Source organism: Terrapene carolina, unplaced genomic scaffold (assembly GCF_002925995.2).
Source record: "Terrapene carolina triunguis isolate 2854851 unplaced genomic scaffold, T_m_triunguis-2.0 Scaffold33926, whole genome shotgun sequence".
Classification (NCBI taxonomy): Eukaryota; Metazoa; Chordata; order Testudines; family Emydidae; genus Terrapene; species Terrapene triunguis.
Window position 1 is genome coordinate 58831 of NW_020698277.1, and position 10717 is coordinate 69547.

The 10717-nt window shown below is 57.3% G+C and overlaps 1 protein-coding gene across 1 annotated transcript in view; it reads left to right on the top strand.

Moving 5' to 3' along the window:
- LOC112122111 (PHD finger protein 7-like) overlaps window positions 1–8945 on the top strand; it is a 12540-nt gene extending 3595 nt beyond the window's left edge. Inside the window, exons 3-9 of the mRNA XM_026663827.1 lie at window positions 198–299; window positions 1992–2116; window positions 3811–3976; window positions 4763–4869; window positions 8188–8301; window positions 8683–8804; window positions 8911–8945. Of these exons, the coding sequence (XP_026519612.1) occupies window positions 198–299; window positions 1992–2116; window positions 3811–3976; window positions 4763–4869; window positions 8188–8301; window positions 8683–8804; window positions 8911–8945 (771 nt within the window). The remainder of the gene's footprint in view (window positions 1–197; window positions 300–1991; window positions 2117–3810; window positions 3977–4762; window positions 4870–8187; window positions 8302–8682; window positions 8805–8910) is intronic.
- Window positions 8946–10717: the final 1772 nt, after the last annotated feature.

Below are 10717 nucleotides of genomic sequence, written 5' to 3' on the forward strand. Positions count from 1 at the left end.
GGGGGGGGGGGGGGGGGGGATTTATTCTGACCAAAAAAAAAATTCATCAGGAAATGCTGATCTGTTGAATGGAAACTTTTTGTGGCGACTTCTTGAGGGTTGGGGTGAAAATGTGGCTAAGGAGGTTTCTCAGGTCCAGGCTGGAATTTCTGGGGACGCGAGAGAGGTTACAGTGTGCCAATGCTCCTGTGTTCCAGTACCACGCCAGCGGCCTGGTCCAGAGGGGGAAGGATGAGGAGGGATTTTACGGGTTCCTGTATCCGGACATCAGGCAGGAATTGAAGCGCGCAGTTCAGAAGGTGAGGCCAAGCCATGCTGTATTATTATTATCTAGCATGGTTATTACAGTAGTGCCTAGAGACCAGCCAAGAGCAGGGACAAACCCAGGGGAGTAGCTGGTCCCCAGGAGTGATAGACCTATCTCATAGAACTGGAAGGGACCTTGAAAGGTCATCAAGTCCAGCCCCCTGCCTTCACTAGCAGGACCAAGTACTGATTTTTGCCCCAGATCCCTAAGTGGCTCTCTCAAGGATTGAACTCACAACCCTGGGCTTGGCAGGCCAATGCGCAAACCACTGAGCTATCCCTCCCCCCTAATTTGTGTACCGACTAACTAGACAGGACAGGCCCAGGGTGGGGGGAGGGGTATCACACACAAGCAGAGAGAACAATGTGATGGTGGCAAATGTCGTGGGGGCTGGAGTTAGTTGGGAGGGGATTCGCTACACAGGGAAGGGAGAGAGGTGGGGGGTCCAAGCAGGGGAAGAGGAGGAGGCTCTGGGTAGGGTTGCCAGGTGTCCGGTTTTCAACCAGAACACCTGGTGGAAAAGGGACTGTGGCGGCGGTGCTGACTGGGCCATTTAAAGTCCAGAGGCTGTGGCTGGCAGGCTCCCTACCTGGCTCCACACAGCCCCTGGAAGCAGCTGGCATGTCCCTACAGCCTCTAGGCACAGGGGTGGCCAGGGGGGCTCTGTGTGCTGCCCCCGCCCCGAGTGCTGGCTCCGCAGCTCCCATTGGCCGGGAACCGCAGCCAATGGGAACTGTTGGGGCAGCACCTACCAATGGGGACAGCGCACAGAGCTGCCTGGCCACACCTCCACCTAGGAACCAAGGGACATGTCGCCGCTTCTGGGAGCCGCCTGAGGTGAGCGCCGCCCGGAGCCCTCACCCCCTCCCACGCCCCAAGCCCCTGCCTCAGCCCAGTGAAAATGAGCGAGTGAGGGTGGGGGAGAGAGAGCGACAGAGGGAGGGGGGATGGAGTGAGTGGGGCGGGGCCTTGGGGAAGGGGCAAGGCAGGGGGCGGGGCAAGTGTGTTCGGTTTTGTGTGATTAGAAAGTTGGAACCCTAGTTGCAAGGGGCAGGTGTGCAGAGAGACTGAGGTAGGACATGGGCCCCTGGCTCCCAGCCCTCCTGCCAGCACAGGAGCTAGTGTGATGCTAGCCGAGAAAACGCTGTCTGACAATACATATGTTGGCTGAAAAATGCTGAGTTGACAAAACCACAGTGTTTGGTGGGAACGTCTCCATGTCACCCACATATTGGACAGGCAATTATCAAAATGTTTCATTTAGACTCTCCTGGTTTGACTTTTGTTAATGGCTAAGCTGGGCTGGGGAGGTCCCTTCCAGTCCTATATTTCTGTGTCCCTGCAATATAATCTAAGAGTGGCAAGGAAATCTTTTTGGAAGATTTTGTTTTGCGAATGATTCTGAGATTTCGACTCCCCCTCCCAATCTGGGACAAAATGCCGTTTAGAAATCTCAGCATTCCCGGGGGGAGAGGTAGCCTCTTTTCCCCCCAGCTCTGTGTGACATTCCCACCCCGAGACTCTTTGTGATCTCCACGGATTCCCTAGCATGGCAGGGACAGTGATCCCCCAGGTGTGGATGTAGGACATGAAGCCGGTCGGAGGATTCCCTTAGTCTCCAAAGGGCTGTGGCGGGGACCTTGGGAGCTGCTGCCTGTTCTGCTCACCGTCCCGTTGTTTCCAGACCTGCTGTGTGTGTGGCTGCAAAGGGGCGTCCATCGCCTGCCAGGGCAGGAAGTGCACCAAGAACTTCCATTTCCCCTGCGGCTCCGAGAGAGGCTGCATCTATCAGTTTTTCGGGGAGTTTAAGTAAGTGTGGCTGCAAAGTCTCTGATTGGAAGCCTACTTAGCCCCTCTCGGAGCGAAGGGCTCTGTCAGCTTTTGCAGGGGACACAACACACCGGTCAAAAACACCCCTGGGCTAGCGGGTGTCTTGTGAAAATGCTGGTGACAGCACGACTGTGGGGCACAGGGGCCCTTCCAGGCCTTCCCTGGCACCGGGGGGGAGGCAGAGCCTTGTAGCTGGCATTACAGGGGCAAACCAAGGGATGGCTCCAGTACTGAGAGACTCCGATATCAGGAGCAGCCTTCAAAGGCCTGGCACGGATTCCGAGTGTAGGGGTTGGAAAATCTTTGTTTTTTTCCCCCTATTTTCCAAAAGAATACAATTGCAGCCAAACTCCCTGGGTGTGTGGATTCTTGGCACCAGTGCTTGCCCCTGCACCAGAGGCACAAGGAGATTAAGAGCTCTAAAATGCTGCAACCGCTCCCAGTTGCCAGGTGTCCAGTTTTCGAGCAGACCACCCGGTCGTAAAGGGACCCTGGCAGCTCTGGTCAGCACTACTGACTGGGCCGCTAAACGTCCGGTTGGTGGCACAGGCAGGCTCCCTAACGGCTCCGCGCGACTCTCGGGAAGCTGCTGCCATCTCCCTCTGGCTCCTAGGCAGAGGGATGATCACTGGGTCTCTGCACGCTGCTCCCACCCCCAGCGCCAGATCAGCTGCTCCCATTGGCCAGGAACTGCGGCCAACGGGAGCTGAGGAGGCGGTGCCTGCAGGGAGCCACGTGGTTGCGCCTCTGCTTAGGAGCCGGAGGGAGATGCCAGCAGTTTCCCAGGAGCCACCTGAGATAAGCGCTGCCTGGAACCTGCACCCTGCACCCCCTCCTGCACCTCAACCCCCTTCCCCAGCCCGGAGCCCACTCCTGCACCCTGAACCCCTCATCTCCAGCCCCACCCCAGAGCCCCTACCTCTACCCGCAGCTGGAGTCCTCACCGCCACTCCCCGCCGCACCCCAACCTCCTGCCCCACCCCGGTGAAAATGAGCATGTGAGCGAGGGTGGGGGAGAGCGAGGGATGAAGGGAGGGGCAGGGGCGAAAGTAACTTAGATGACTTACCAGTACGCAGAGCAGCTGGGGTCCTGGGCAAGGCAGGGGTGGCGCTTGGCCCCTGGAAAGGGCAGGGCCTCGGGCGAAAGGGGCAAGGCCTCAGGTGGAAAGGTGGGGACTGGGGCCAAAATCCCCCAGCCAGCCCTTCAGCGCTGCCCGGCCCGCGCCACCCAGAGCTTCAGTGGTGATTTAAAGGGCCCGGGGCTCCCGGACACTGCTGCCACTACCACGCCTGTGGCTGGAGCCCTGGGCCCTTTAAATCGCTGCCGGGAGCCCAGGGCCCTTTTAAATCGCCAGGCCCCTGGGCAGCTGCCACTTTTGCCCCCCCCATCAGCGGCCCTGCCGGTACAGTCAACACTTTCTTGCCAGAACGCCATACCGGACTGTACCGGCTTCCTTTAACCTCTGGGGAGGGGGATGGAGTGAGCATGACCTCATAAAAGGGGCGGGGCAGGGGGCGGGGCAGGGGTGTTCGGATTTCTGCAAATAGAAAGTTGGCCACCCTACTCCCAGAGCAGTGGAGCTGCCACTGCAGCCCGTGGCCTCTGCAGCCCCAGGCATGATCTAGTGACTGTAGCACCTATCGGCTCTGTCCTCGTGCTGTCCCTATCCCAGATCCTTCTGCTGGAAGCACCGGCCAGTGCAGCGAGTGAGACGGCGGCAGCAGCAGGCGGAAACCGTCTGCATCATCTGCTTGGAGTCCATGCCTGGCAAACCCTCCCACAGCGCCATGGTGTGCCCGGCTTGCAAGCACGCCTGGTTCCACCGAGGCTGCATCCAGGTGCGAATCCTTTTCCCGCGCTGGTTCCTGGGGATGGGTTGGAAACCCCACAGCCACGAAAACCTTCGAGCCAAACCATGCGCGGGCTGTAGCTGTTAGATGTTCCCTCACTGATATTAATGTTTGGGGACAGTCCCTGGGGGCGCGGCCTGAGGTATCTGCCTGGCTGCTGCAGGAGGAGGGCTCAGCGAGTATTTATGGAGCAGTTCTAGGATCACAAGCCCTATTCAGGGTCCCTGGGCCCCCACAAAGTCCAGCAGTGGGGGAGGCTCGAACCCCTATCTGGAGAAACACTTTGGCAAAGGGCCAGAGCAAGGGTGGGGTGAAAGCCACCTAGGACCCAGAGTGAACCCTTCTTCCGGCAGCCGCCTACTATCACCCCCATATCCACCCTGAGCAGGAACTCCTCTCCACTGCGTGAATCAGGCCCCACTGCTCTGCGGGCTATGGGCTGTCGGGCTGGTACAGGAGGGGCAGAGCCAGTTCCCCTACTTGGAAGGTAACTTCCAGGATGATTTTCTACCCTTCTGGCAGCCCATTTACTACCCTAGAGCTCGACTCGTGGGGCTGGGAACCTGCACCACCACCTCCTGCTCCAGGGGATTTTCTCATTCCCGGTCTCGTTTCGTCCACGAGCAGCACTTGCCGACACGAGCTAGTTGCGTGTTGCTTTTGCTCTTTGCTAGTCAATGGCTCATTCACAGCCCTGCCTCCCCAAGCTGGGTTTACGCCTCTTTCCCCTGCAGGAATGTGATCTCTGCTCCCCGGTTTGTGTCTATCCCGCAGGGACACGCTCTCCGCGCTGCCTTGTACCATTTCCGATGCCCCAGGTGCCGGGACATGGGGACATTCCAAAGAGAGATGTTTCGAATGGGCATCAAAATCCCTGACAGGTCGGTTCCCTTTGTACCGTCACAAAGAGCAACTCATAGAATCATAGAATCTCAGGGTTGGAAGGGACCTCAGGAGGTATCTAGTCCAACCCCCTGCTCAAAGCAGGACCAATCCCCAACTAATTCATCCCAGCCAGGGCTTTGTCAAGCTGGGCTTAAAAACCTCTAAGGATGGAGGTTCCACCACCTCCCTAGGTAACCCGTTCCAGTGCTTCACCACCCTCCTAGTGAAATAGTTTTTCCTAATATCCAACCTAGACCTTCCCCACTGCAACTTGAGACCATTGCTCCTTGTTCTGTCATCTGCCACCACTGAGAACAGTCTAGATCCATCCTCTTTGGAACCCCACCTTCAGGTAGTTGAAAGCAGCTATCAAATCCCCCCTCACTCTTCTCTTCTCCAGACTAAATAACCCCAGTTCCCTCAGCCTCTCCTCATAAGTCATATGCCCCAGCCCCCTAATCATTTTCGTTGCCCTCCGCTGGACTCTTTCCAATTTGTCCACATCCCTTCTGTAGTGGGGGGTCCAATACTCCAGGTGTGGCCTCACCAATGCCGAATAGAGGGGAACGATCACGTCCCTCGATCTGCTGGCAATGCTCCTACTAATACAGCCCAATATGCCATTGGCCTTCTTGGTAATAAGGGCACACACTGCTGACTCATATCCAGCTTCTTGTACACTGTAATCCCCAGGTCCTTTTCTGCAGAACTGCTGCTTAGCCAGTCAGTCCCCAGCCTGTAGCACTGCATGGGATTCTTCTGTCCTAAGTGCAGGACTCTGCACTTGTCCTTGTTGAACCTCATCAGGTTTCTTTTGGCCCAATCCTCTAATTTGTCTAGGTCCCTCTGTATCCGATCCCTACCCTCCAGCGTATCTACCTCTCCCCCCAGCTTAGTGCTCTTTGTTCGCTAGCTCAGCCACAAGATATGGGCTTGAAGCAGGACTCACCGTGTGATCTGCTCTGCCCTGATGCAGGAGCTCAGGCTGGATGATCACAGCCGTCCTCAATTGCTTAGAAAATGTGCCGTGAAATGGGAAAAAGAGCCTGGGGCTTGTGGTGCGGGCTCCAGGCCCCACTCCAGCTCTGGGCTCCTCTTAGTAACACAGCACAGGCCTGTAAAAGGCTGCACCAGCCTCCGCTTTGTAAATTGCACCCCACTGGGAGAGAACCAGAGCTCCTAGACTGCAGAGACAGGGACACAACAGCCTCCTGCCTAGGCTGAAAGCGACGAGGGGGAAGAGTGCAGCTGTTCCAGGGCTTGGAAAGGGGCTAAGGTGGCCATGGGCCGGCGGGCGGGGCCCTGCTTGGCACTTCCAAAACGTGGCTTCTACTCCTGGCTTTACTACTAGCCGATCCCGGACAAGTCACTGTGCCATCGGGCTAACGGCACTGACCTCCGTGGTAAAGCATGCTGACGTCTATGGCTGGGGAGCGCTCTCGAAGAACTGCCGGGCGGCGTTATATTTCCATGTCTATTTTGGTAGCACATCTGATGACCTTGGAAACTCCAGAATGGTTCTCAGAGTCATTTTGTCTGGCTGAATCCGCAGCATGAGGCTTGCCATGGCAAGAGGGGGATTCACACTGACCGAAGGGAAGGTGCCCCAGAAGAGCCTGGATTCGCTGAGCCTTAGTATATTATTACTATGCTGATGATTTATTAGGTGTAAATAGGGACCCCTATGACACTCCCAATGGTGGCAACACCAGGGCAGGCTGTAACCAACCAGGGCACAAACCCCTAAGTGGTTGCGAGTTCTAAGCTTAGGTTTCACCAACCAAGTGCCAACTCCTCAGGAACAGAGTCCCAGACAGTCCCCCTGGGTGTCCGGTCTGCCTTGCCTCCCAGGTGAGCACATCTCCGTGATAGATGTCCCCTTAGGCCAAGGATCACAGCAATAGTCAGTGACTCTGAGTCCCAAAGAACCAGTCACTTACCCCAGGTCAGTTGCACCTTAGATCTCACAGCAAAGACAACACTTGCAAGCCATCGTATAATAAACTCTACGGAGATGTATTAAATAGGAAAAGGAAATTAGAGAGCCGTTTACAAGATTAAAGCCAGTGACTATAGACACACTGATGAGTTACAGTCTTAGGTTTTAAAAGGGAACATGGGCTTCTATAATGAGCAAGCTCTATTTGTCCTTGAGGGCTAGCCCAGGCCAAGCAGCTGGGATCTCTTGCTAATGCTTAGAAGCCCCTTGCCCCACTCCCCAGAGTCCCAGCAACATAGATATCCTACTTCCTTTGGTTTGGGGTTTTATCCCCCTCCTGCCATGTGTTGTGAGCTGCAAACTCAGCTGATAGGAGTCCACCTCCATGGCTCATCTTCATGGGGAGGAGAGCAGAACAAACAAGAGTCTTCAATCATAGAATCAAAGAAGATTAGGGTTGGAAGAGATCTCAGGAGGTCATCTAGTCCCACCCCCTGCTCAAAGCAGGACCAATCCCCAACTAAATCATCCCAGCCAGGGCTTTGTCAAGCCGGGCCTTAAAAACCTCTGAGGATATCCTTAGAGTCCTTTTGTTGAGGGTTTCTCAACCCAGCTGTGGGGTGTTGTAAGATCCGCCCAGAGCCCATCTGGGGTGGATAGGTCTCCTCTTTCGGGAGACATGTAACAATTTCTGTAGAAGAGCAGTTCTCCACACTAATTAGTGTCCCTGTCCTGTCTAGCGATTCAGACACTCACTTATCTCACACGACACCCGCTCAAATGTTACATTGCAATGTGGAACGCAGATATCACAAGTCAGATCAATGCAGGCAGCAACGCAGAGCATCCGATAGACTCCGAACACTAACCACTTTCTTGTAATTCTAACTGGATAAGTTCATGGAGGATAGGTCCAGCAATGGCTATTAGCTAGGATGGGCAGGGATGGTGTCCCTAACCTCTGTTTGCCAGAAGCTGTGAATGAGCAACGGGATAGATCGCTTGATGGTTACCTGTTCTGTTCATTCCCTCTGGGGCACCTGGCACTGGCCACTGTCGGAAGACAGGATACTGGGCTAGATGGACCTTTGGTCTGACCAAGTATGGCTGTTCTTATACCTATTTTATCAATATTAACCCACAAGTGAGCCAGACAGATTCCAGGTCTGTAACTGTCAGTGCCCGGCTGGGACACGGGGACCTGGCATGAGCTGGCACCTGGCCATTACTCCATTACGCTAGGTGCTGTACAAACACAGATGAAAGAAACGGTCCTTGCCCCAGGGAGCTTACAGCCTGGTACCCAGCATTTGAAGTGCTAGCACCCTTTGGGTGCCTGCTAGAGGAACGCTAATTCCCCCCATTGCTCCCTCAGGGACGCCGCCTGGGAGGAAGACGGCGCGTTCAGCGACCAGTATCACAGACACAGCCGCTGTGACGCCAGCTGCTGCCTGTACGTGGGCGGCAGAGAGCAATTCGCAGAAGTCGGGTAAGCAGTTAACTTCCCAGGGCTTTGCCGCAGGCGCATTGTCCATGCTGCGCTGGGGAGGGGGTGGGGTTGGAGTCAGTCTAGGTCCCGCCCCTTGCTGGCCATTGGCAGCTCAGCTGTTGCCCAGCAGGCGTCACACAGCAAGGGCTGGCGATTGGCGGATGGGGTGTGCCGGCCCGCGGGCGTGAAGGGAGGCGGGTGCCTTTGTTCTGGTCTCCGCCATCTCATTGCAGGGAGGAGCCGGGGCTGCAGCCCAGATCCTCAGATGTATTTAGGCTCCTAACATCCACTGAAACCCAAGGGAGTTAGGAGCCTGGGGACCCTCAGAGGATCCGGGACTCCAGCTGGGAGACGCCGACACCGACATCTTTGCTTTCCCAGCCCGTGGCAGCTGCTGCTGTGCAACTCGTGTGGCTCCCAGGGGACCCACCGCCGCTGCGCCTCGCTGGGGGCCACCAGGGGCCCGTGGGAGTGTGAGGATTGCGCGGAGCCAGCAGGGGCGGGTAAGGAGCGTCTGGAACGAAGGCGCCCGGCACTAGTAGGAAGTGCAGGGCCCTGCGTTTGTCTGGAGGGGAACTCAGGGCTGACGACTGTGGCCGTTTCCCTTAGTGGGCATCGGGGAGGAGAAGGCGCCATGCTGGTAGGGCCTGGCCCAACGCCCATTGCAGTCGAGGGGAGTCCGTCACTGGCCTTTGGATCCCTGGCTGGACACTAGATCCTTAGGGCCGGCCCTGGGGGCTGGGCGGAGCCGCCTCACCCGTGGGGGGCTCCATAACCCCCGGGAGCGTGGGACTGGCCCCAGGCCCCAGGCCCACCAGCAGGAGGTGGCAAACAGGGCAATTGCCCAAGGGCCCGGACGATTTAAAAGGGCCCGGAGGCCCCTGCTCACTGCTGCGGTAGCCCCAGGCATGGGCGGCCAGAGCACCCCCCTCCCCGCTGGGAGAAAGCTCAGCACCACACCCATGAGGAACAACTCCTGACCTGCTCTGTCGGGGCGGGGTTAGCGCCCTCCGTGGGACAGTCCCAGCAGGTCATGGGTCCTGTGGGACACTGGGGTCATCTGCATTGGGCTCTGCGACCGGGCACCGGCTCTGGGGCACCAGCACCCCCACTTCCACAGAAGCCTGTCTTCAGCACCCCTTTCAAGGGGTTTGTGGGAAGATAGCGCTGCTGGGGGAGGGGTGAACCCCATGCACAGAGGTGCCTGCCCCTGTGGAGAAGTGGGGGGCATGACTGACCCAGTGTTGGCCAGGAAGTACTAGCCAGGTCCCCAGTCCACGGCTCTGCTCCCCTGGAGAGACTGACCAGCAGAGCAGCAGACTCTGAGAGCCCCATCCCTGCCTCTCCGCAGCATTGCCACCACCGACCAGCTCAGCTCCTCCAGCACAGGGTCACTAGCTGCCCACTGGCCTCTCCTGCCCTAGGGCCGGGCACTGCTGGCTTTCCTGGGGCTCTGCAAGGGGCTGCCGGGTGGTGACGGTCACCCATCTGCCTCTGATTCCAGCATCCCACCAGCTCTCCGCCCCAGGGAGACCAGCAACCAGCCAGGCTGCGTGTGGAACCACGGACGGCTCCCGTGTGTCTGCTAGAGGCAGGAGGCCAGGACCCACCACACTCACCCCGAGAGCCAGACTCTCCCGTCCCCGCAAGTGAAGACCTTTTGCTGCCCCAGTCCCTGGCTCTGCTACCTACAGGTCTGTGAGCAAGTCATTCCCTGGTGGTTTATTGCAATGCAATCCCCCCACCCCCTCCGCCAGCGCTCTCCTCTCCCACCTCTGCTGTCCGGGCTCTCCCTGGCACCCACGGGCTCACCTGCTTTCACAGAAGGTGGATCTACAGTGTGGATGTCCCTCGAGAGACAGGGCAACTCCTGAGAGCGCGCCCTGCGTTCCCTCACTGTCTCAGGCGGGATCTCAGTTTTCTGCCCATGGCTCCAGCTCTCCTTCCACTCTCTCTCCTCCCTGGGGCTACCCACCCCTCCCAGCTTGGCCCCCGCTGCTGCTGTGGTGTCCTGCCGTTTATCCCCTGCTCTATGTCACTAGGGGAGGTGACAGAGATGGGCCCCGACGCTGTACAATACACATTCCTGTAGAACACTATGAACTCACTCGGGATGGCTAATGTTGCCAGTGGTGTTTGAGAGGGAGAGCAAGTCACCATGCGGCACTTCCCCACGGTTCAGAGGTTCCCGTGATGACACCTCAGAGTCCCATCAGCCTGCTGTGGCACCTCTTAGCACAGGGACCAGCACTGTTTTTAATCCCTGGGCACGATTGGCTCAGACTCCCAGCCAAGACTTTCAAAAGTGCCCAGCGATTTTGGGTCCCTCGATTTTTGAGCCCCAACTGGACACAGTTTAAAGAGGCCCAATTTTCAGAGGGTGAAAATAAGCACTGAAAATAAAGCCTCTTGCATG